Source organism: Dermacentor variabilis, chromosome 10 (assembly GCF_050947875.1).
Source record: "Dermacentor variabilis isolate Ectoservices chromosome 10, ASM5094787v1, whole genome shotgun sequence".
Classification (NCBI taxonomy): domain Eukaryota; kingdom Metazoa; phylum Arthropoda; class Arachnida; order Ixodida; family Ixodidae; genus Dermacentor; species Dermacentor variabilis.
The window spans coordinates 51997332-52024593 of NC_134577.1; the positions used below are offsets into that span (position 1 = coordinate 51997332).

The following is a 27262-nucleotide window of genomic DNA, read 5'->3' on the forward strand; positions in this document are numbered from 1 at the left end:
CTTATGGTCTCGCAGGCTACGCGCGAACTTCGCGGCAGTGCCACTAGATGGCGCAGCGTGTCCAGAAAGAAGCGCGAGATTAGAGCCCGGCTAGCCGCATTACGCGTTTCATTTACTCTGGCCGTGCTCGCAAGCTCACGTAAACTACGAACAGGACAAGCGCAAGTTTGAAGAAGCAATCCGAAGCGAAGAACTCGCTCCCCAACTCTGGGCCGTCCAGCAGGTCCACGACGCCGCCAGGAAACTCAACCTCCCGGTTCCGTCGTGGGAGACGCCCACTCCATGAGAGCCCAAAGCTCTCGTGGCCTGCAGGACCTGAATAAAGTTGATTTCCTTCCTTCCTTCCCAGCGTTTGCCACGTACCTGCGCGCCATTCATTTCTGAAGCCATGCGCAGGCTTCGCGGCGGCGGCTCTTGATGGCTCGCAGATGTGGTCTGCCTAAACTTCTTTATTTTATTCTTTATCTCGAGTATGTCTTGAGAAGCAGCGGCAAATGGAGGCACATATTTTATTAATTTTTTTAGCTGCACCAAATTTTGAAAAAATTGTCCATGGCAGACAGCACAATTCTAACCCTTCAACTAATTTACTCGATGAGGCGGCTACTACTTCTGAAATAAATCAAAATGCTTAATTGAATAATTACCTTAATTACGCTAATTGTTTTACGTATTATAAATGACTATTTTAAGGAGAAATTTTAAAGGACTCTCTTTTTATTGAAGGGCGCCGTGAGGTTACATATGGCCTACAAACACACACACACACACACACACACACACACACACACACACACACACACACACACACACACACACACACACACACACACACACACACACACACACACACACACACACACACACACACACACACACACACACACACACACACACACACACACACACGCGCGCGCGCACACACACACACACACACACACACACACACACACACACATACATACATACCGCTAAGTCTGAAGTAGCCCAAACAGCCACCCAATGTTGTAGTTCCCGAAGAATGCTAATCACAGTAAAGCTCGCTAAATGGCTTCCCCTCCAAGTTACCGACACTGGCGTTCGTGCGTACCCCCGCACCTGCATGGTGACGCAATGTCGCCTGGTGACGACGCCAGCGCGGCCAGTTCGTTCGCTGCGGTAACCGCTCTGTTTTGTCCTACTACATGCTTTCCAAGGGACAGCTTATTTCAGTCACTGGTCTTTGGTACACCTGCCACGGTGAATCAGTGGCTTTGGCGTTGTTCTGCTGAGCGATAGGTCGTGCTGAGCGATAGGTCGATAGGTCGGGTTAGGTAAGTCGGATAAAACACAACAACGAAATAAGGGCCACGTACGTGCGGGCGACGCCGCCTTGATGTTCCCAAGCCAGCCTGCCGTGACTTCACGTATTTTGACGGCGTAAACTTAACTGTTCAACGCTAAACACTACATTATATTATGAAGGAGCCAGCGACTGAATTTAGCGAGATTTGAGAATATCTACAACCCCGTAGCTGCCCAAGTGCGAGGAAATACTTTGAAATCCATGACTTACCACTGACGATTCGGCGAAATCACATTAATGTTTCGGCGTGAAACAAAACATAAAACGGAAGCTTAACCCGTTTTCTTTCACCCTATAAACCGTGTTCCTCAGTGAAATGGCACAACCCACCCTGGGTCATCGGGCACGAATTGGGCGGTGAATAAAGATGTTACCAGAAAATTCACGAACTAGAGTCTCTAAAATATACTTCATCACTTTGAGATTATATATAGCCTTTCTCTTTAGTGTCCTTTTAAAGGGTCATTTATTTAAAGCAGCGATAATTAGCATCGTACAAGTAAAAAATAAGACCACGAAATTGAGACAGTCCATCTCGTACGAGACGAAGAAAATGTATATCAAGAGAAAAGAGAGAGATAAAATTGGTTGCACAAATTATTTATTTTTTTGCAGGCGGATATTAAGAGTGGAGGTTCAATAATGAAATTTTTCATCGTAATGTAGACATTCTTGCGAATGTGTTCAAGAGGCGAGGCAACAAAATCGAACAAAAGCGGTGAATACATGCAATGGCAATGCAGCCTAATTTAAATGTCTAGAATTATTTGCCAGCAAAATTACACAACTGACATAGTCCGTTCTCACGCGTGAACGCTAAAAGCGAGCACTAAAAATGGTCCGCAAATTGCCTACCACATCACTATATATCTTCATATCATCGTATTATTCAGAACCACCACGGACATTACGTGGTTGTAATCTTTCCATAAGTCTTAGTAATAATGTTTCGTTTATCTTACAAATTGTAGATCAATTGCACGGCGTTATGCCCAACACTCATTCATAGAAATACATGGACCTCATACTTTGCCCCATCCTCAAAATTTACCTTCTTTTACTTGCGAATTCAGAGTCCACTAACGTGTCGACCCTCTGGAGCCTATTCCATTTCGTTTCATTAGGCGCAAGCACAGGCTTCTATAGGCGCCAGGTACAGGTCTGTGCCCGTTGCTCGAGCACTTTCCGTTGACCAAGTCCGTTCAACGAAACGAGAACGTCCCCCGCTGATGCGCGCTGCCAAGCTTATAACGGCTCCTCGAATCGACGTCATCGGTGGGCGTTTTTGCTTCGCTGCCAGTTTCGCCGCCAGGGGCGCTCTTTGGCGCTCATGGCGCGGATGGTGTGGCACAGCGTGCACCCGCTGCCGGCCTTGGTCGCCTCGTTCAGCGCCACGCTGGACTCGTGCGTGGACGAGTAATAGCTGCTGGACACGACGTCCGGGTCTTGCGCGCCGTGACGGTAGCGCTGACGCTGGCTTATCGGAGCGCAGCCGCAATGCTGCCTCCGGATAGCGCTTTCCCTCGCGCTGTCCTGCACGAAAGCCAGTCGTGCAGTGTTAATGGGCATGTTTCGCACAGCGCTGGTTCATGCTTTTTTGCGAATCCAAGGGCAGCATTATCGGGTCGTAATTTTCTGCGATGCTTTCAGTTTCGCGAGATTTCGCATGACGCGGAACTGGACGCGCCAGCGTCCGCTACCAGCATATTATTCCTTGCACAGAGCGAAGTACAGTGTCAGGAACGGTGTCATCCGTAGATGCTAACAAGTACGGTGCCGCGAAGCTGACAGTATTCCTGAATGAGGGCTCGTATGGGAGTACCATCCATTTGGCCAGTATTCTCCGACGAGCACTTCCGGGAATACATTTACTTTCCGGAGATTTCTCCCGACAAGCAGTGGATGTACAGGTGCCGACGGGCGATATCGTTACTGGCACTTCACTCTAAGAACAGTTTGCACCCTTTGGCTTGCCCCTTCTGCCACACAAAAATAATCGTCATCTGCCTTGATGCGTTTCCTTTCTTTATCGCTGCAAGCCCGGAACTTTCCAGTGACGAACGGCACGCGCGTTATCAGAAGGGGCACTCCAAAGGGTGTAAACTGTTCTATGCTGATAACGCGCGTGCCATTCGTTACTGGAAAGTTCCGGGCTCGCAGCGATAAAGAAAGGAAACGCATCAAGGCAGATGACGATTATTTTTGTGTGGCAGAAGGGGCAAGCCAAAGGGTGTAAACTGTTCTTAGAGTGTTTGATAAGACAGCGTGCTTAGCTCTGTGCCATAAATGCTCCCGCTTGTGGACACCGCGTTCAGCGCTATTTATGCAAAGTTACGCGAAAACTTATTTTGCTCAGTAATTTCATGGCGTTTCCTTTGTGCACGATGGTACATTTGTGAACGCTATACTGACGTTTCAAGATCAGAGACAACAGTGAAAACAACGATATTCAAAGCATGTTGCATGCATCATTGGACACATCGGATTGAGTCCGCGCTTCAAAATTTATTAGCATTTGCTTAGCGTGTTACGGCGAACAAAAACTTTAAGCTAGAGTTTGCGCATTTAGTACTGTCGACTTCACTAATTGGTCGATTAGCGGGTTCCTCTACCGTCGTTGTTTTCGACACTAATGAGAGGCACTAAAGTTTAGGTGGTTCGGAGTTTCCCAACACGAAATGCACGTAAGTGGAGTGCTGGATTTCGTTCCAGCACGACAAGTGTCTTATAGAGTTCAGGCATAAGGCCATCGATTGGGAACGCAACAAACCCAAGGGAAAAAAAATGAAGATAATTAATTGTTCAACCGCAACTAATCGTCGTTACACCAGACTAACAAAGTTATTTTGATGTGTTATATTCAGATTCCTAAATACATTAACCTTTCATTGCAACGCTGTTATACACATTTCTTTTTCTTTACTTTCTTTCTTTTTTTTTTTTTGCTCTAACCAAACAGTTAGAAGTGTAGCTGAATCTTGTCAACCTCACATTTTAGTGGAGAACAGCGAGCATGTCATCTTTCTTGCAGTTCAGTCCCCTGCTCCTGTCCGAAGTTATCCGCCAGGCAGCTACGAACACGCGTTCTGCTGGTACGGTTGTTGCTGAAACGTGTACTAGTATGGATTCATAGCCACATTAGCGAGTTATACTGTCGATACATTCTTGACTAGCACTATCAATATAAAGATTCGTTTTACCGTCCATGGTGCGATATAGGAAGTTTTCTATCGATAGTTTTGCAACACTCTAGGTCATTCTGAGGCCGCGACGCAAATGAGCACAGAACCTGTGAGCCAGACTCACAGTATCGGTGTTGTCTTCGCTGGCCCTCCGAGTGTCCACCTGCTGACGACGAGTGTCACGTGGACAGGGCCCACCGCTGCGCCTCCGCGAGTGCGCCGTGCGGCCCGACTCGCGCCTTCCTTCCCGACTGGGGTTCGAACGGTCTTGCAGTATGCAGCGCAGCTCGGTGTTCAACCGGGAGTCGGTGAACACAATGCGCAGGGTGTTGTCCTCCCCCGCTCGTTCGCCGCACTTGTCGCCGCGTGCCTCGCTGTCAGCGGACGACGCCTGCAAGGTGACGCCGAGTCGCCGGCTTGTAACGACCGTTAGCGCGGCAACGTTAACGGCCGGAACAGGGTTCCACATCAAGAAAAAAAAAACTTGTTCGCCTGCATCTCTGGCCATGGAGAGTAGGGCTTTTGTCAGAAGTATGCGGGCTATTCAGCGACTTCACCATACATATAAATATATCGTTCGGCTAGAGGGGTGCGGTTGACGCGGCATTGTTGGCGAGTGCCAGAGTTGTTTTCATTCCTCCGGGCGTTGGAACTTACGACATACAACGGGAACTCCATTAAAGAGCTTGGCTGGCGATCACAGGAAGCATAGTTCGTATACTTTCTGACAAGAAATGTAAAAAAAACTAAATATTATTTGAGTTAAAACGTAATCAGTACGGTAATTAATTATTTTGTCACTTCATTTCTGAGCGATCTACCGCTGAAACTTCGCTCCCGCATACCAAAACGCTACTATTGACCATGAATTGTTTCGCACGCTTAAATCAGAAATTTAACTATCAAATTCATTACAGTGATTTATATATGACGTCAGTGAATTAACGAACTAGCAAACTACGTAAGGGAACTTTAATTCATACTTTCGCGACGCTGGCACTCATTTAAAGTACACTCACGCCAATAGTGTGATCATTCATCCAATCCTCTGTAATGTGTCTGCGTATTAGCATTTAAGGGAAGAATATGCTAACATATCGTGCGCAAGTGTCCCGCATGGTGTAAACATCATATACCGTGTGTCCCAGCTAACATTAGCCAAGCTGTTCAACAAAGAAGAAAAGAAAGATTGGTAAACACGGTGCACGATGCAATGATAAAACCTAGGGTGTTTGATTGTCATAAGTCCGACGACTGAACACCGTAGGTCTTGTGTTCTTTAAATCTGTTGTTGTTGTTGTTGTTGTTGTTGTTGTTGTTGTTGTTGTTGTTGTTGTTGTTGTTGTTGTTGTTGTTGTTGTTGTTGTTGTTGTTGTTGTTGTTGTTGTTGTTGTTGTTGTTGTTGTTGTTGTTGTTGTTGTTGTTGTTGTTGTTGTTGTTGTTGTTGTTGTTGTTGTTGTTGTTAACTGGAGCTTGGTTAACGTTAGCTTGGACACCCTATATGAGTGACACACATTGATGGCCAGCCGCAGAACTGTTGAATTAAGTGTCGCCTGCATAAAGCAGACACGATTTTCGGTTCATTTTTTTTTCTTTTCGATTCTCATTTCCTAACTATATGCACATAGTCTGAAGAATAATTAATTTAGCGGATTCTTCCTACTCGCCATGCGTCCCTTCGGAAGTCGTGAAAAGCCCAAAACAGGTCCTAGGCTAGCACCTTCGCCAAATGCTTAGTTTAACAGTTGCACGTGCGCTTGCTTTTATTTGTCGTTCCCCTCTCGAGCCGTTCGAAGGAGCGTATATGATCGAGAATCAAGAAAGTTTTAATCGAAATAACCAGGCGACACTCGGCGTTTGCCATCTTGGCGCGTTTCGTCAGTTACCGTCACCTACCTTTCACCTGCCTTTAATTTAAAGAGTCCTTTGAATGATTTTGCCCCTTAGTTCGCGTGATTATTCGAAATTAATTTTGGCTATGTGTTTTCGGATGTGTTTTCATTGATATTGTTGCTTGTACGCCTGTGTTAATAACAGCTTTAACGGTTACGCCGTCGTCGACAAGGACGTTACAATATTTATACAGCTTTGAGCCAGCAATACATTACGGTGGTGCGGGCATCGGCTCTCTTTTCTATTAACTTTATTTCACTTTTGAGGATAACAAAAATAAATGTCTTCTTGCCTTGCTGGACCTCTTCGTCTTTCGAGGGCCCGACGACCTGTTCCGGCCGGTCTCTCCGGAGCCGACCTTGGGTATGGTCACCCTGAGCTCCCGCTGCGTGCTCGAACGCCCGCCCGCAAATTCCTCGCGACCTCCTCCTCGGTTGTGCCGCGAGCTCTTGATGACTGGTCGCACCAGGACTTCCTCCGTGCCCTTCTCCCTGCTGTAGGGCAGGTCGTTAGGCTCGTCGTCCTCGCTGGAGTCGCTACTGGAAAACGAGCACTGATTGACGGCCTTCGGAGGCGCCGGGTTGTCTTGGCACGCGTTCAGCCCCTTGAGTCGTCTAGTGTGCCTGAAGGAAGCATAGCACAACGCGTTTCGGGCAGGATACAGTGATGTGCGGTCTGGAGCTCAGCCCGAAGCTCAGTCCTCAAGTCTTCAAGCTCGGCCCTGAGCTCCGCACGTTGGATTAATAAAAACATTAAATTGTGGAGCTTTACATGCCAACACCACGATATGATTATGGGGCGTGCAGTAGCGGGGGATTCTGGATTGATTTTGACCACCTGGGATTCTATAACGTGCACCCAACGTACGGTACGTGGCCGTTTTTGCATTTCTCCCCCGTCGAAATGCGGCCGCTGCAGCCAGAATTTGACCTCGCGCCCTCGATATTAGCAGCGCAACGCCAAGTCGACTACGTCACAACGGCGGGTTCCGCACGCTGGATGCAAGATCGCAATTAACAAAAGGCAATGGATCAAAGAACAAAAACAAACAGGTTGTTTACAAGGTAGTTGACGTACAAGGTCGTTACCTATCCACTAGGATAGCGTTCCGTGAGTGGTGATAACCCATCCAGATGGTTACCCGTACTAGTTACTCGTTTCTCCCTAACCTACATACCTACTTACCTTACCCTACGTGACCTTACCTTGCCCTACCTTACCTTACCTCCCTAACCTACCTTACGTACTTACCTTACCTACCTACCTTGACCGACCGACCGACCTATTTATTTATTTATTTATTTATTTATTTATTTATTTATATACCCATCTATCTATCTGCATATCTATATATATATATATATATATATATATATATATATATATATATGTGTGTATGTATGTATATCTATCTATCTATCTATCTATCTATCTATCTATCTATCTATCTATCTATCTATGCGAATTCGTACCATCTTTTGCGCATCTGCTGATGTCGTCCACTTCGGAAATTGTCAAGGTGAGACCTGGGCAATTCAGTATCTATTGATGCTGCTTTAGTTTACGGTTTTTCAGATTGAATATGAGCCAAGCGGTTGCCGAAACCTCCTTGGCCGAAAGTGTCTCACGGCACATATGAGGGCTTTGGCTCCTGTACAAGTCCGCAAGGACTGCGTGCAGAACATCGAACGAACGACTCGTTTCGCGCGAAGCTGGAGAGAAACATTACACTACAAGCGACTTTGTTACCTTGCAGCTAGTTCTACGCTGAAGAAATTATTGCCAGGATCCTCCCAAGTAATACATCGTTAAAGCATTCTATGATTATTGTGTAGGCCACAGTTTCTCCAAAGCTCGTTCTGTTTATGCACAAGCTGCAGCTATAGATAGTATAAATGCTTCTCAAATACATTTTTACCACATTAACCAAGATGTCACATTAGTTCAAGAATTGTCGTACTTGCAGGCAGGTGGCCTAGTGATGCTAGTCCTCCGAGACACACCACAGTAATACCAGTCCCCCAAGCCAGAGATCTAACCATATATTGGTACACGTCCTAATGGCGAATGGAGGCAACCTTTTGTCTCTTGAATATTGGATTTCAAAGCGGTAATGCCATCGCTATGCCCATCACCATTTATCAAAGTACACACAAGTCGTCGAGAGATAGCGTGAAACTTGGCTCATTTTACCAATACAGCGTTTGCTGCTATACATCCCTCTGGAAAGCGCCCGCCTAAACCGTATCTCTATCTCTCACTATAGGGTTTAGTTATGACATCCGTCTAGTACTTCCTGTTCTGGCTGAACTATTCTGCAGACATGCTTGGGCGCTGTCTGAAGTAGCTGTGTGATCTGACCTGACATAACTGTGCTTGCGACGGAAGCGGGGAGTATCCACGGTTTCTTCGCACTGGGTGCCGTTCTTGTGGTGATAAGTCTTGCGATCGCGTTCCACGCAGCCGCGCTCTGCTTTTTCCCGATGCCGTGAAATGCAACGCTCCTTCTTGACGAGGGAGCTTGAACTACGGATCACGTGCTCTACCGTCAACTTGTGAGGCTCCGGTAACGAGACCAGAATCACCTGCGAAAGACATTGCAGTTTTCATTTCTGCTTCCAGGTCACTATTTCAAGCCATGATGAGAAACTTGCGGGTAAACCTTCTTTTTTCAGGCACTGTAGAACAGATTCTTAGCTCGAAAGCAGAAAGGACGCAAGCATGGGAGTTAAGGAGACTTGATAATACATGCTGTTAATAACAAGAAAGCGAGCTATACGGAGAAAGCACGTACTTACAAGAACGCCATCTAGGTGTGCACGCGTTTTCTTGATTGTCTTCGTCTAATTCGTGTTATCGTTTACGCCAGAAAAGACGTTGCAGTGGAGTCAGCCTTGCCAGTACCAGCTCTACGCGAAATTACCTTTGCCGCTGTGGTGTATTATTGTATGCTACAGGAGGGGTAATCGCCGCTGAAGCCGGTCACGTCTTCTAGTAGTCGTGGGTTTAGAGCTAAAAAAAAGCAGAAATACAGTATGTTCTAATTCCATGCCTCTTTGCTTTTGACAGGGTGGTCATAAATATATTGTCTTAGCAGTCAACCCCCTTAATTAGCAGCATAGCTCTTCTTCCTCGTTTCACTAGTAAACGCTTAAGTGTATGCCGTGCAAGCTCTTCAGGCTATGTTCATGGACTGCGACTTCCAACAAGAGGTAGCTTAATTTCTTTTAATTTCTGTTTAATTCTGACACGGCTAAAAATGTGTCCACACATTGGCCTGTGCGCGCGTCGCTCACAGCAAGAGCGTTTTTGAAAGCTGTCTTTTCCGCATAAGTACCATATGTGGGGAGAAGCCCACTACAGTGATTCAATCAGCGTTGCACGTGATTGTGCCGTCGGGCCACCGATTACTTGCGTCCGCTAGAAGGAGCTTTTCGTCACAGTGTGAAACGCACGCTTCACATGCTCAGTAGTGATGATAATAGCAGCATTCAGTACATAGCATACCGTAAGTGTCTACTTAGTGCACATGTCCATTTTGTCCACTGCTGAAGTTCTGTTTGGCTGGGCTGGGGCATGGGCGTGAGAAGGGGACATACTCCCCCAGTCAATCAGCACTTCAGCATTAGACGAAATGACGTGTTCACTAGGAGGTCACTTGCAGACTATCCCCCTGTATGAAGGTTGCCGGTTGGACGAAAGAATCGTGTCGCTAACACTGCATTGGCCCCGCATGAGAGGCAATGCGGAGACAAGGTTAAGGCTCGTGAGAAGCCTAATACTAGAACTCTCATGTATTTGGAAAAGAATCTGGAGGTCTGTAAAGCGCTTATTTTTTCAAAAAAAGGAGGTTAGGGGATAAAAGAAGGTAGCAGGCGTCGGCGGAAAGCAGCGCTGAGGCAGAGTGCAAGGAATTTCGAACGCCTCTTCTGGTTCATTTATAGCACGAACATGTTTAAATACGAACGTTGCCTTCCCACTGCAAGCAAAACAATATGTGGTTTGGACCCCCAATAACGTCCACCCACCGCCACTAGAGAAATACTTGGAATCAGAAGAAATAAAATTCGCAGTTCCACCCGAAAGGCGAAGCACCGATTGCGATAGCAAAGTAGTAAATACCTGTAGGAAGTAATGATAGTAGTTTCATCAGCCGTATAAACTTTAGCACATTCGCTTACTAACTAAATTAACGATGATAGAATGTGTAAGCGTGATTCAACGAAGACGTAGAAAAAGACGCACATAGTCTTTCTGTGTCTGCTTCTTTCTACGTCCTCGTTCAGTAGCGCTTACACATTCTATCATTGATTTGAACCAATTAGCCCGTGAACGCGTTTTAACTAAATTAACCAGCATGGTGCCACACCCGCGCAGGTAAACATGAACACATTTCTCTGGATGACAGCGGAAACTCTGCGAAAACGCTGGAGTTAGGAATCGCGGCAGCAGCCGCGAGCCAATTGACCTCCGTGCATCTGTCGCTTCAACGCGAACGAAACACAGAAAGCACAGCGCATACGAAGTTACCGGCACTACGCGCACTCTGCAAACATCGCAGATCGCTTTGAATATGGGGCCCGCGTAGGTGCGCACTTTGGCCACGTCGCAGATCGCTTTCAAGGCACACGAGCGCCGGCAACGCGTCCCTACGGTGTCCGCCAAAAGCGTCTACTATGCGTCCGCGATTCGCGTGGCCAACGCCGTAGTAGACGTCGCGGTTGTCTTCACTCTGTACGGAGTGGCGGGCGAGGAGGAAACAGAGACACCTTAGCAGCCGCCGGAGAAGAATGCCCCTCCTCCCTCGCCTGACCCCCTTGCCTCACGCGCCACAGGAGAAGGCACGCATCTTGGCGGCATTCCTCGGTCGCACACGCGAGATTGAACCGCGTTCGCCGGCACACCGTCACACGCTTTCATTCATACAGAACCTCACGGCGACGGCGACGGCAGAAATGCGCCTAGAGTGTCCATATAATTGTTATCGCAATAAAAACATTAAAAGCATGCCGGGGCAGTTTAGCAACAGCCTGCCGGCGACTAGTAAACCCAGCGTCGGCATCACGTGGCTTAGATGACTTGTACTTCAACACCGTGTCTAGCCTGTTATTTTTTCATCTGTCTTTACGCTGGAGATAGAATTACGTCTAACGAACTCACTTCACAGTCTGCCATTGTTGTACTGATGGTAATTAGGCGTTGTAGGCAAATGTGAAGCTGCTTACTATGAGAACAAGGTTGCGTGCTCAATTCCCGGTCGCAGCGGCCGCATTCCGACGGTGACGCAATGCAAGAACGCTCGCGTACAGTGCTTTGGGTTTAGTTGAAGAACCTCAGGTGATCGAAGGTAATCTGGAGCCCTCCACTGCGGCGTCCTTCATAAACCAGTATAGGTTAGGACGTTAAAACACATTTTTAAGCTCCATACCTGACTGTCTCCCTGAAGCTCGCAAGTCTGCCCCGGCTTCATGCGGTGCACGAAGCGTCCAGTGCTGTCCTCATTATTCTCCTCTTCATCACCGTCACCCTCGTCGTCGACGTCGTCCTCGTCTTCCTTGTTCTCTATATTGTCTTGACAAGGACAATGCAGTTTAAGGAGGTTGGATATGCTGCGCATCAGCGGCGAGGGCGGGAAATTGAGCTCCAGGACGTGCTTTTCGACCGTGGACTCAACGGGCCCGTCGGCGCAGCGCCTTTTGGAGCTGCTACGGCTCCTGTCTCGGCTACCAGCGCGGTTTTTCCTACGGCTGCGGATAGGCGAGGATGACTCCCGGGTGTGCGTAAAAGTGAACGCACTGGGACCGTCACCTTCGCGCTTTCGTCTCGTAACAACTACCTTTTCGCCGCACTCGTTTTCGGAAGATGATGACGAAGAAGAACTGCCGGCGTCTACCGAGCGATAGCTGGAGCGGTACCGGCTGAAGACGTCCCCGCACTTCCCGTCTGCCTGATTCGGAGTGCCGTTGTCGCTCAGTGCTTTGCTTCTGTTGTTGCTTTTTCTTCCGCCGCGGGACTGTTGGGCGCCATTTTGTGCGTCACCGTCCTCTTCTGCACCCCTTCTGCAGTGATGGTCTCCTTCTGAGGCATGCTTCATTGATGTCTGAAAGGAAGGAAATTATTGTTGACCTAGGCGGAAGACACAGTGGAGTTTTAGCTTCACTGTAAGCGTAGTGACTTTTGCGGAATGCGGCTTCACCGGAGGCGTAAGTCATGATGACGAAGATAATGATTTCTACTGACAATTTTCTCTCCAAACTTGACGGCGACAAAAAGTCACTTGGCCTGCTTCGGCTAATCAGGTATTATATAAATAGCATTTCAGCGTCTTGTCTACCTGTATGATCTTTTGTCTCTTCATAAAACCTATATCTCTATAACGCACACTTATCTTTGCCTGCATCTTGTTGGGTGAATATCTTGGCGTTACATTATGACTTGCTGATTCGTTTCCGGGCTTTTGCTGCCGCAGACGCGCATACAAATGTCTCATCTTGCATGGTCATATTTGCTTCGGTTTGTTCTTTGAAAACGGCTGGGAGAGTGTCGCCACCTGGTTGCGCAGAGTGTAACCAGAGTGGGCACTTACTTAATATTGCAATAACCAACAAACCTTGTTCTGTTTAACTGTCGGCGCAGATTCTGTACATCCGTTAACGTGTAGCTCCTTGTTTTACATTTGTATTAAAAAATAATACACATGCAACACGAGAACGTGTTTAACGCTTTGTGCACGGCTGGACAAAGCGTCACATGATGTCGTTACCAAGGTGGTTGCTATATCTAGGGCTAAATTTGAGCACAGAGAAATTAGGTATGATCTTTAATGAAGATGCGAGTAACGACATGCTATCAATTCAACAGCAAGTCATACCCATAGTTAAGCAATATAAATATCTGGGGATATATATGAACGAAGGAAGGCCCTACTGAAGTATCCACCAAGATAATGTGAGTATGAATGGAAAGCGGAATGCAGCAATAATAAAACACCTTAGAGGGCTCCTTACAAGGTCTGGCCATTTTGAGCTGACAAGCACAGTGCATACAATGTGCACTAGCAATCGTGTCTACTAAGTTTTACATCCCTAGCACTATGGAAAGAAAATTTTCAAACTAGACGCGCCGTTTGCCCTTCTCCTAGCGGACCCCATGTTCCCAGCCGGAGGGTCTACGTCAAAAGAGAGAGAGATAGAAACGAAGAGGGAAAGTCAATCGCACAAGTGCATCTACGTACAAGGCAGTGCTATGACGTCACTCACAGTGACACGTTACTTTGAGAATTATACAAGGCAGCATCAGCTATTTGTTTTGATATGTAGCTTCAATAGAATACTAATTAAAGTTTAAAGAAGTAATAACACACAAACCGAATGTATGCGTGTACTTCCGTTTGGTCTGCCTGTTCCCACGCTTGCGCTCAAGGCACGAAACTATGTAATTTTCTACCGTGTTCCAGCGCTGCGATCATGCTCTCTCATCCCTTTGCGTCTGCTTAAGTGATCTTGATTGTGGCACTGACTTATACCGCTAATCAAGTGTTTTCGTGCTGAGCGCGCAAAAATCGTCCGCTGCGCGAAACGAGACATACGCAACAGCTCGCGCGCGAGACCGTCACTGGAAGTGCGCCATTGCGTAAAAACGCCAGAGGAGAAAGATAGAAGGCGGGGCCAGTGACAAATCCGTCACGGGATTCGCCGGTACCGGTATGAGAGAAAGCAGGGAAAGAATTTCGCTTGCGGAGGCTTGATGGGGAAAGTGGAGGGAGTGTCTGGGCTGGTGGTGACGCGCGCCTCCTAAAATCATAGGTTCGCGGCTCTCCAGCTGTAGGAAACGTCCACACCTAGTAACGCTGCGATTCAACGCGGGTGGAAGCATTAGCTGGTCAGCAGCCGAGATAAGCAAGACACTTTGGAGTGCTCGTGGCACATAAAAAGCGGGAAAGAGATCGACAGAACTGGAGTCGTTACATGCATAGATAACTGTAAAACATAGAGATAGAGGTTTTAATGAAGAAAGAAACGATCAGGGGGGGGGGGGAGATGGCCCAAATGCTAGGCTGTAGTAGGTGTTCTAAAAACCTGATCAGATTAAGCAGGCTAAGTGACTGTACGTCATAGTCCCGTTTCAAGTGGAATTCCAATAAAAATCGTGATCATAATCTACCGTCCAGGTCTTCGGCATTCCGTGAAGGTTAATGCGTTTACAGACAAACTAAAGCTTCCGTCTGAAATGCTTGCAGTCGTGCTGACTTTTTAAGGTGAAAGCATTATACGTCGCATCGGGCAGTCGACCCTCAAAGTCCTTAAGCGAAAAAAACGTCGCGACGACACGAAAGGTAAATAAGGCTACGAACCCTCAACTTTTGTTGGGAATCGAACCCTCGGCCTTTGGTGGGAGTTGAACCCTAGACCTGTGGTGGGACTCAAACCCACCACCTTTGGTGGTAATTAAGGCGAAGTTGAATAAGGCACAAATAATTAATATTTGTTCAAGTCACTCTAACCCACGCCCTTTGGTGGGAGTCGAACCCTCGACCTTTGGTGGGATGGCTAAGTGAAGTAGACTAGACTAAGCGAATTCCGAGGAATGTGTACGTCACGTTTCTGTCTTTAATGCACTGGCACTTGGGCTTTCGCCTTCAAGTCGTCTTAGGGATAACAAAAGAGACCCTGTGATTTTTTCTTATTTTGCAAGAGTAGTCGAGCGAAAATGTACAAAGTGTACCTAAATATCACTGTTTCTTATATGTGTGCCTTAACTCGTCTCTCACTGTGTTCTGCCTCTCATAGACAAAAAATGAGGTAGGGTAACTCGTCGAACGCGACAAATGCGAATGCGACCTTATGACGTCACGTTCACAATTACCTTTGGCGTTACCCTTCGCACGAGCCACATGACACATCTAGAGATAACGCGAGCCATACTTTCTCTGCTTTTGTACCCGCCGTGGTGACGTAGTGGCTTTGGTGCTGCGCTGCTAATACTTAGAGCGTGAGATCAGTTCCCGGTTCGCATTTCGATGGGGCCGAAAGGCAAGAACGTCACTGTGCCGTGCATTGGGGCACGTTTAATAATCCCAGGTGCTCGAAATAATCCGGAGTCCCCTACTACTATGGCGTTCCTCCTAATGATACCGTCGTTCTGGCACATAAAGCCCTCGATTGTTTTTAATCCTTTCGTGTTTTGTCACTCTACAACACAAAATATGACTTCATGAGTACAGCTTGGAATAAGACAGTTAGACCCGATCTACATCGAAGTCAGCGCTTCGCTTGTCCAGTTTTATTGCTCGTGCTAGTACGAACTCGCTCAAACCAACACTGCACTGAGGAAGGTAACTCTTGGCTATCACATCTGCGTGTGTAACTACATCCGTAGCCTATCAGATAGTGGCTTTGCTTTCGAACAAGCGAGTTGCCCCGAATGCATGCCTCACTCTGGCACCAGCTCATTGCCGATTTACGATAACAGAGTTGTAGCCTCTTTGTGAACTATTACCTTTAATACCGGACATGGGCAGCGCTAGTGGGGCGGCTACGTGTGGTTGGGTTCAACTAGAGCATACGAAACTAAAATTGCAGCGATCTCGTCGTATACTTCGCTGCTAGTGTGAAGACATTCATTTTATTTTCTCTCAGCGAGGACACTCATGCAACAAAAACAAAAAAGAATATTACGAAAACATTGTGCTTGAACAAAGCGTCACCAGGTGCCAGCACTAGTCCCATGCAAATGAGCTCCCCTAGCCATATACTGTAAATGACTCCCCTATAAAGAGAGTGAAAAGCTCTCAAGGGAGCTCCCCTAGAGTTCCCTTGAGGGGAGCTCCCTTGAGAGCTTTTCACTCTCTTTATAGGGGAGTCATTTACAGTATATGGCTCTTTTGGGGGAGTTTTTTGACTAACTTTAGAGGAGACATATACAGTTAACTCGACATTCGGTATTCTGGTATTTCGCGGACGAAAATCCCGGACGGGATAACATTATAGTTACGCCGGCTTGTCCCGCCGTTTACGCACTCTGAAACAGCAAGAGTCGCTGGCCGCTGGACTCCGGCAGCAGCGCCTGTGTCCTTCGGGAACCGTGGACGCAGGTTGGGCACCGCGATCGCTGAAGTCACCGTCGCGTATCCGGCGCTGGTGCCTGTAATGGTGGTGCCTCTGACGCCGGTGAGTAACTGACCCGCCATCCGGGTGTTTTTGAACCGCAGGGCAGTCGTCTCTGCGCATATCACGTCGGTCGACGGCCGACGAGGCGGACCGATGACGGTGACGAAGGTGACGGCTGCCCGACCGAGACTTGGAGACGCGATGGCCGTCGTCGTGTGCCTTCCCAGCAGCCCTCTGCGCGCGGCAAGCAACGGAGAAGGTCCCTTAAATGTGGAGCGCGTATATGGACGATTTTATTTTGAATTCGTGGGGGCGCCGCCATCTTGGGCTGACGCACGAACAATTCCCGAAGTTTTGTACAACGTACATCGAATAACACTGTGATCATGAGACACGGAACGCATCCGTACATCCACTTTCGTGCTTGCGAATCGGCTGTAGTAGCGCGCATTTGGTTGTCGCAAGTAGGAAACGGCAGCGTTAACAGCCCAAGATGGCGGCACTCAAACAAGCTCCAAGTTGGCAAGCGAGAAGGCGCCCCTGACTTCGCAGATGGTCGTAACGGCAGTTACCCGGCCAGGCGCGCTTGGTTATGGGCACGTGTGCATTCCTACACGCTTTAGCAAAACGAAGACTTTTCTGCGCTAATGCTTTGAACGTGCTATTTGCGAAGTGACTAAGCCGTATAAGCCGTATTGCCTCCAGACAACCTCATAAATCGAGCAGGTTACACACACACACACTGTGCCGAAGTGTCGTGAAGTTCGTAAAATTGAAACTTTGCTCCTACCAAGCTTCTTCAACTAACAGTTTTTTGTATAAGGCACACAGGAAATTTTTGACGACTTTGTTTAACTGAAACCTTCGTTAAAGTGAGGTTTTACTGTAATTGAGTCGACTGCTGCTCCAGCTGCGGTTACGTGGTGAAATTATTATCCCTGTAAAGCCTAAACAAAGTTTCACATCAAGGAAAATTACAACCTTCTCGCGTTTATGACTGTTTATGGGGAGTGCATTCGTACAAAAAAGAAGAAAAGACAATGAAATGTTAGGTGAGCAATAACTTAATATATTAATTATTTATTAATCATTGGTTTTCTGAACTATTCTCGGCTGAACATGCGCTCCAGCTTATCAAAAACACCCTGCAGGCTGTGCGTTCATTCTTGCGCCGAAATAAAATGTTTGAGTTATGAATCTCAGCGTAGCAAAAACGTAGAAACCATCGACGATCAGTGTCAATGTACACCAATAGCCGAACACTCTAAGAAAGATAATCGCTTTACAAAAGGAATGACAGGCTTGAAGGCGTATACTTATTGAAGTTAGGATATCTAGGCAGAGTTCGTTCTTTCATTGCATAATTCCATAGAGAACAGAGCCGTTAACCGGCATATCTGTATGGTAGTATAAGTGGCTCTACATATAAGTCGATTTCTCATATGTGTGTTTTATCTCCAGCGGGACAGATGGCGGCGTGGAAGGCCACTACGATCCTCTTGTCGCACAGCCGCCACCAGGGGAGAGGGTGGTGGGTTAGGTTGTCTGTCCTTCCCGAGTGCTTTACCACAGCATCTGAACCTTGAGACGACCCAAAGCTCTCGCCCGAGAGCGCGTGCGTCTCAAAGAGCTATAACAGTGGGCGTTCGGCGACCGACGCGCCCCGCAACTCGGCTGCGCGTGAGCACGATCCCTTTTGCTCGGCGCATTTGCATCGACGGTGAAAGGTGGTGGTGATGGTGAAAAACTTTTATTGCTCTCAGAAGAGACGCACATGGAGGTACGCATATGGGCCGGTCCTTAAGGGCCCGGCGCTTGAAATACTAGGTGGAATCCCTAATACGAGACCCCAGTGGCGTCGGCCGCTGCTCGGGCACGCTCGACCAAAGCCCTTTGGGCGTGCAGGTCTCAGCAGCCGAGCAGGGTCGCCTCCCAGTCCTCCCGAGTGGTGTTGGGGTGAGGGGCAATATCTGGGAAAGTCCGATCCCCACCCAACCGGCATCCACCACGAAAACGGGCGAAAGAGCCAGCGAAAGCTATTTGCTTTAAAATGGTATACGTTGGAGCTTTACAGGGTTACGGAGCTACGTGGCCAACCACCTGGTTCCTGCACTTTTTCCTCCGGCAGTCGCAGCGACTGTGCCCTGCAGTACATCGGCTTCTTGCCGGAGCAGCCGGCGGCGCCGTGGTCTGGAACTTCAGAAGCCGGTTGGACATCTCCTTGCTGTCTTTGTCTCCGCTGCTTGGCGCAACCTGCATGGTTCCTCTTTTACAAACGTCATAATCTGCATCCGAATGAAACAGAGTGAGGAACAAAGACGCGTTCCTGTTGTTCTCCGATTAGTGTAAAGCGCGCACATTGCAGCTTTAAATTAAATTTCTGCTATGACGTCAGTTTCCTTTATTCTTGTAATCGGGTCTGTTGCTCAACGGCAGCGCTGGAGCTCGGTGAAGGTTGCTCAGACCACCCGACCTGTGCGCTGTAAGCAACTAAGGCCGTCGCAGGCACAGACTACTAGTTTTGTTGGTTAGTACACATGCCTAGTGTATGTACTGCAGTTATAAAGCAATCTGCGAAGGCTGCGTGCTATGTTACACTTTTTTCATGGCTACTGCGACTATTGATATATGGTATCAATATACGTATACGTACAACTGCGTGCGCAAAGAATTTCTCGGACCACGCACCACAGGAGAAAAGGAAACTTTTTTTACTGCTGGAGGCAGTTTGATTTGCGAAAGGCAGTGCAAAAAATCTCAAAGGCAAATGCATAATACACACTTGTATGATCACCTCTTAGGAAGTGAAGAAATTCAACGTAGGAAATTGTAATCACGGAAATAAACATCACTTGCAAATGTGTCGCAGTGCATGCATGGTGCTAACAGCTCTTCAGATATTGTATTTAAAACATTTTAGCAGAGCTAGCTTTGTTTGTTTGTTGGCTTGTTTGTTCCCTTGGTTGTTTACTTCTTCATTCACTTGTTCGTTTGTTCCTTTGTTTGTTTGTTTGTTTGCTTGCTTGCTTGCTTGCGTGTTTGTTTATACTTCCTAGTCTGTGTTTTCGTTGTTCGTTTGTTCGTTCGTGTGTCAGTTTGTTTTTTGTTTGCTTGATTTATCGATTTTTGTGCGAATGCGTCAAATGACCCATTTAGCGAAAAAGCCGGCGTCTGTGGTGTGCAGCAGTGAAGCGGCGCGTAAACTCGCTTGCCATTGGCTGCTACGACACGTTGCGAGCTGCGCCTCGACGGAGAAGAGCAAAGGAAAGGGCAAACCTGCAGCCTCGATAGTGCGCCAGGTGTGGCGTGACGGGAGAGGGCGTCGCCGCCACTCCACATCACCCTCGCTCTCGAACTCGGCACGAGCGCTCCTCGACGGAGCAGGGCCAACGCCTCCTATAGATAGCCTGCCTGTGCACTCTACTTTATGACGTCATACCGAAATTTCCACTGTCAAGTCCGGCGGGACAAAAGCGGTGACGTCAAAATCACCGCGTCTTACTCGGGAGCATCCCCATTAAATTCTATGGCAGTCGGGCAAGGTAGCATGACGTCGTGGATCGAAGTGCGCAGATCTTGCGTTATCTAGGAGGCGTAGGCAGAACGGGCGAAAGGCAACACCCTGTTGAGGCGATAGCACGCCAGGTGTTGCGTGAGAGGAGAGGGCATCGCCGCATCACTGCCGTGCAGCATTGGCACCGCAGGTTGTTGCTGCCACCTCGGGCAGCACGTACCGCTATGGTATCATTAGTCGCCGCGCAAAACTCGAACATCACTCAGCTCCGTTCAATTGGAACACTAATGCTTTCGCATGCACAAGTCATAAGATCGGCTTAGATCTCCTCGGATTTCTCTTTTTGCTTGAGCGTTTGTTTGTCTCTCTGTCTGTCCGTTCGTCCGTCCGCTTGCTTGCGTTTGTTTTTTCGTTTGTTTCATTGGTTGCTTGTTTGTTCTTTCGTTTGTTTCTCCGTTCGTTGGTTTGTTAGTATGCCTGCTGGTATGTTTGCTTGTTTGTTTTTTTCGTTCGAGCATTCGTTTCTTTCTTTGTTTTTCGTTGGTCCGTTCGTTCGTTCATTTGGTTGGTTGGTTGGTTTGCTTGTTCGTTGTTTGATTTGTTGGTGGTTTGGTTTGTTGGTTGTTTGGTTTGTTTGTTTGAACGTCACTGGTCGAGTCCGCAAAAGCCAGACGCTGAGCTCACCTCAGCTGCCTTGTCGGCATCGTTGTCCTTCATGTCGTCCTCAAGCATTTTCGTTTGGCCCCTGGACTGCTCGAAAGACGTCCCGATCTGCTTCAGCTCCTGAAAGAAGCAAAAACAAAAACAGAACACATTGTATCTTTCGTGCTTTTTAAGGAGACATTATAAATACCAACACTACGGTTAGTTTAGCGTAGTGAATATTTTTTAACCTTATTTGCTTTTATTTTGCTGTTATTGGTGACCCAATTGATGGACAAGGTTTGTCTTCTTGAATTTCACACCTGTACCAAAGCACTGGTGCGTTAGTATGACGTCACAGACATAAGCATATTCAAGCCCATTTCACATAGCAAAAAAAAAAAAATCTCAGAACTCACTAGTTTAATTCTTCGGTTTCTTAATGCAGCAATGCAATTCTTAGTTATCCATAAACTAATGACAGACTTTGCACAGATACCATGACCTCACCAGGAGCTAGCGCTGGAGCTGCAATCCCGTCATTCGCTTTTTCATTATTTCTCGATTTTCACGGGCAGGCTGACATTTGCTGTATTCTAAAATTGTAATTTACTAGCCCATATGATTTAAAATTTCCAACTTCACCACTGTTAAACACCACTGCACAATTGGTATAATGTATTACTCTTTTATATTGAATGTATGTTTTGTAAAACTTCAGCTTGGATGCATTGCCTGCAGTATTGCATGCAATAAAAAATAAAAATTCTTCTCCCTCCATCCTTTTCCCTGTGGCTGCTTCGGGAGAGGAGAAGCGCAGTTGCCTTACCGCTGGCACTCACGCTGCTGGGTACAAAGCACTCATGACTAATCGACGCACATGTATAACCACCTATACTACCGCGACGGATTTGCTGGTTAATGTCTCTGTTCTCTACGGAAATGCGCAATAAAACGACGAACACGATCTAAAATAATACCCTAATTGCAAGAAATATGTCTTCGAGACCGCCATTCTTAAAAAAAAAAGAGCGAATATATTTCTCGGTGCATTCGGCAATTCGCTTACATTTACGGTTTCTGGACAATTTTGTTACGTGAGTGTACGAGAAAAACGCACGTCTCCATGTTGAGTGCTGGGTACGTGGCGCACCTTGAGAAACTCCTCGCTCACTGACGACGTAGAGAAGCCGCCAGACGCCACGGGGCGCGCTGCGATCGCGGCGAGGTTCGAGTCGTCGTCGTTTTCCGGGTTTGAGTCGCCCGCCCCCTGCTTTCGCGACGCCTGCTCCTTCTCTGCTGTTTCGTCCGTGGTCTGGTCCTCTCGTCTTTCCTTTAGTCTGTAGGTCGAGACCTCGTTCCCTTGGTTCATGGCCGTAATCCACTACGACCTGTCGGCGGCGTCGGAGCCGCTGCGGGAGCTCCCATTGGTTTTCGAGGTCCGACCGCAGCTTCGGAGCCTCTGGAGACGCGGCGACGCGCTCACACGGGGAAATAATTTGGACAGAAAGTGCGATACTCGAGTCTCGACCCTGAGCTCCACAGCCCAGGGTCGTCGTCTTTTTTTTCCGCGAGGAGGAGGAAGGTTCCATTTTGATGATGGTGATGATGATCCTCTTTTATGGCTCGCATCCACCACTTAGGCTATAACTAACTTCGCCGGTCATTCTCTCCCTTGGGGCGTATCCGCTGTGATTCAGCCACAGCGACGTCTTTGTTGCTGTACCAATTTATTTCACAATGCTAAATTTGATAATGCGATGACCATTCTTTGGGCACTTCACGCACGTTTTCGTGGACTGGCTGTCTGTCTCTCTTACCGTTTTCCCGCCCTTAGTCACAGGTAGTCCATGGTCGAATGGGTAGCCCGTCGAGCTGCTGTGCTGAGGGAACAGGGTTCAAAACAAACTGTCGGACCCACTTGGGTCACTGAGTCAGCGCTGTTGTCTGTGTCCCTCTCTTTGTCCTGTTGTTTCATTCCACTTTTAGTAAAATAAAAGAATTTTTCGAAAGATCCGTGCTAAGTTCCGCAAAACAAACGTTGATTCTTTCTACAGTGACATTCTCCCACGTCATATAAAAATTTCACAGGGAACTAAGAATAGTCCGGACCCCACTTAGTCTGTCCTTGGCTGAACACACCCAGTCACTAGCAGTGTTTTTGCCAAAGTTCAGCAATCAAGCTTAGTCTGAGAGGGTTCTTTTGCGAATTATTATAAGGTTCAATAGCAATTATCATCTCGAAACTGCTATCCTGGAAATTCGTCCCAAGTGGATACGCCTTGCGAAGTTACCGGCTACAATTTGTGAATTACAATATGTATTCTTTTGGGACCACGGCCGGACCCTTGTCCTCGACTTGGTGTTTTAAAGGTTGTATTTGTAAGGTTCCTGCACAATTTAGGGTGGTCTCGATTCGATACTTTGAGGAGTTTTCCCTGTTCATGTTAATTCGTATGCCACCAGCTTCGCCCACTTCATCAACGCTTATATATATATATATATATATATATATATATATATATATATATATATATATATATATATATATATATATATATATATATATATATATATATATATATTACTCTCCTCTCCCTTGCTCAATGCTGAGTAGCAGGTCAGAGAGAGAGAGAAATTTATTTACAGAAAGGCAGAGAAAGAGTACCAGGTCAGAACTTTGATTCAGCACGACCTCTCAGCTTTCCTTGTCGTAATAAGTGTCTCTCTATCTTCACCATCTTGTCGAATTTGCCATCTTGTACTTTCCAATTGGCTTAAAAGACGACTACGGCCTCCACGACTGTCTCGGAACGCCAACATTGCGAGATATGAAATAGCGCCCAATCCGCGAGTCGATTGGAAGTGAGCAGTGGAACCTGCTGATCCCCTTGTGACGAATGATTATACCACCGCGGCTGCTGTACCCGCTGGCACCCGCTGACGGGTGAAGTTTCGAGATATGGCACCAGTTTCGAGATAAGCGCCATCAAACTTGCCGTAAACATGCACTGTTGTCCCAACACCTTTTTTTTTAACAAAACACCGTTTTATGTATGGACGCCATAAAGCAACTGGGACGCCCACTCATTTCATCGCACGCTTTCGGAATTAAATCATATTAAAGCTGCTATCCTGGAAATTCGTTCCAAGTGGATACACCTTGCGAACTCACCTGCGAACTCGTAAATTACAATAACAGCATAAAAATTGGAGGACGCTTAAGCTTCGCCTTCAAGAGTGGAACGCGACAGCGTTCCCGTCGACCCGCCAAGGGGTGTAAGACAATGGGCTACGGCGCAGCGACTACGCGCCCCGCATCGGACGCGGTGAGCGTCGAGCAACGCAGCGTTCGGCGCGACAACGAAATGTGCGCCTGAGCAAGCGACGCACGCCTGAGCCTTAGAAACAGCTCGTTTCTAAGGCAACACCGCGTTCACTAGAGGCGCTTTTGTACCGCTTTGAAGCATCGAACTCGTGGCTCAGTGGACATTTAAACGTGCAAAGGTTCCACAGAGTTTTTGCTGTGTTCATTTGGGCATCAGAATGGGAGAGGTGCAGCCGCACGAACTTGTTTAGGAGAGTCAAGGACGAGGGCTTAGGCCTGTCACATCTTTTTGCGAAGCAGCTAGTAAACCGGTTTTCTTTCTTTCGAGACGTGCATGACCCCTTTCTGCGCACAATGTGCCAGTTACGACTGAGCAAGCATCTGCCGATGTACGTGGTCTGCAATTTAAGTATGCCTGGTGCTCTTCGAGGGTACCTAAGGGAAGTCGTTGACAGTGTCCGTTTTCTGTCCGTACGTTTTTCTAATGATTATCTCTTTTCGGTGTCGCGGAAGAAATTGTACAGGGATGTAGTTGACATGATTATGCCGGTTCCGATGTACAGAGCCATAAACAGTGGAGGACAGGGAAACGACGTGTTAAAGCGTGTTAAGAAAATGCAGGTGCAGCCAAGCACTAAATCCTTTTTCTTTAAGTTGCATACCGGAACTTTGCCGGTACGGGTCTTTTTACAAGAGAAGGGTTTTTATTTACCATGGGGAGCAAACTGCCTTATATGTAAACAATTAGAAACAATTGACCATGTTTTTTTGCATTGTTGGGCAGTGGTTTTCTTTTGGGACGTTCTTCAAAGAACACTACAGAAAGAATTGCCTTTAAGCCCATTAGGTATTAGATTTTTGACGGTAGAAAATGAGGATGGCATGCCATTGGACTTAATTATGCTAATGGGCCTCCACTGTTTATGGAGGGCTCGAATGGCCGGTTTCTTTTGTGAGCCTGACAGCCGGCCTGCACGGCTGCTCTTCCGGGAAGCTATTTCCAAGTTCATTGACGTAATTAAAGAACAAGAATGTCCTCCGGATTGGCTGGCGAGGATTGAGCCCCTCGCCACATTAAAGGAATTTTAAACTTGACATAGCCAGCCACAATGTGACTGACCGCACAATATGCATGCGCACAAAGTTGAATGTGTGTGAGTGTATATTTATGTATCGCTTACCTTATTTCAAGAAATGATGCCCTTTTTGTTAGCTTGGTGAAACTTCCGGCAATAAAGAAAAAAAAAACTCGTGGCTCAGTGGTAGCGTCTCCGTCTCACACTCCGGAGACCCTGGTTCGATTCCCACCCAGCCCATCTTGGAAGTTGCTTTTTATTTATGAAGTGCCTGCCGTGATTTATCGCTCACGGCCAACGCCGCGGACGCCGACGCCGACACCGGCTTTTCTGCGACACGAGCTCCTTAACGCTATCGCGTTAATAATTAGCTGATAGTGACAGGGGTGGTTGGAGAAGTACGGGAGAGGCATTTGCCCTGCAGTGGGCGTAGCCAGGCTGATGATGATGATGAATCAGAAAGTAACACTCAAGCACAAAGACATCGGCGAGCGCAGTCGCCTGTCGTCGAAATTTAATCTACGGGTCAAACGCGCATGCTGATCATCCATTCCAGCGTAATATCTGGTACTCGCGTGCGTTCCAGGATGTACACAAGTACTCGCGTTGCGCGCGCAGTCAGATTAGGTAAACATTCTTTCGCTGCAGATGATGATGATGATAGCAACTTTATTGTACCGCCGGATAAGGAGGCCCCTACTTCCCCGTCCCCGGCACACAGGCCTAGGGGACGGGGGCCGGAACCTCCGCGATTAGATGGTTTGCTCTGACGTCATCGCGGCTGCCGTCTTGGGGTACCAGCACGTCGAGAAGCTGCATATAAAATAAAACGTGGCAGCATAATAGCATTTCAGGGGCGCCTTGCGCCGAGCGCCAAAGCGATAACCGGTGATAATCCGGTGGAAAACAGTCACCCTCAAAAACCAAACCAATGAACGCATGGTATAATACGACGCACTTACGTCGTCGTGGCCGCCATGTTTGTGTACTAGCGTGGAGAGAGCCGCGTCCGTGACGTCACGTGAAATATATCTATAGAATCAGCGACAATACTCGAGAAAGGTATGATGCTTGAAGTCGTGTCTTGCGCCGGTGACAGTTATTGTCAGGAGGAAAATGATCGCCGCAAAAGACAAGCAATGCATGCACGTCAATGTACAAAGCGCTTTTTTTAGACAATGCAGATTTTCATAGACTACAAGCGCAGCGAACGTGACGTTTTTGCAGCGGAGTTCCTAGGCGAGGTGGGCATACTTTGCAGCTAATAATGGTAGCTTCAGAAGACTAATTAACAAAGATATTAACTTACTTAATAGTGCCTTTGGGCCACTTGTTTAATTGGCGAATTCGAAGGCTGTCACATTTAATGCAGCCTCGTTTTCCTAAAAGATATTGAAAGTCGCACATAATTGGAGATATTAATAATCAATATTCGATGGTAAATCCAGGCAATATTGAAACCTAGCGCCGTGGGAGCGCAGAAAAGGCGCTCCCCCCCACCTTCTCCGCACCCTCAGCCCGAATCCTTGCGCGCGACGGAATGCGGCGCGCTTCCTCCCTGCTTTCCTCCGTTACGGGCGCGCGATTGAGCCGCGATCGTCGGCTCACCCTCGCACGTTTTCTCTCGCACATAAAGAATACGGCTCACCGCGACAATGTTATTGGCCTTGGACTTTATACGGAACCTCACGGCGACGGCAACGGCGACAGCCGAAATGCGCCTGGAGTGTCCATATAATTGCTATCGCGATAAATATTAATGAATATTCGTTAATTAGTCGTCTGAAGCTCTCATAATTAGCGGCAAAGTACGTCCACCTTGTCTAGCTCCTAAACAGGGTAAAGGGTCAGCCACGTTCGCTGCGCTCATTACTTTTTTTTTACAAAATATGTATGATCTAAAAAAACACCATGTGTACGTTACTCACAAAACTTTGTAAGAAATCAAGCATTGAATTACCTCATACATGAGCCCTAGCTTACGCGACGCCATTTTTCCCTTTGGTGAAAGTAGAAGGAATTCAAAATTTTCGGTGCACGCCGCTCACTTGAATACCATGAGCGGTAACAGAACAGAAAAAAAAGAAGAAGAAATTGTAACAAACGGGAGGTGACGGCATATGCCGTGCAACACTGTTTTCAAAGAGGCGCTTTTCTTCAAACGTGCGGTCGC

At 47.4% G+C, this 27262-nt stretch overlaps 1 protein-coding gene across 1 annotated transcript; it reads right to left on the reverse strand.

Moving 5' to 3' along the window:
* Nucleotides 1-1942: 1942 nt before the first annotated feature.
* LOC142559238 (uncharacterized) lies at nt 1943-22140 on the reverse strand. The gene is made up of 9 exons (XM_075670864.1): nt 21839-22140; nt 20728-20826; nt 18630-18782; nt 16440-16763; nt 11849-12520; nt 8782-9005; nt 6713-7043; nt 4652-4918; nt 1943-2878 (listed from the first exon to the last, which is right to left on the reverse strand). The coding sequence occupies exons 1-9, from the start codon at nt 22055-22057 to the stop codon at nt 2615-2617; spliced, it is 2553 nt and encodes an 850-aa protein (XP_075526979.1). The 5' UTR covers nt 22058-22140; the 3' UTR covers nt 1943-2614.
* Nucleotides 22141-27262: the final 5122 nt, after the last annotated feature.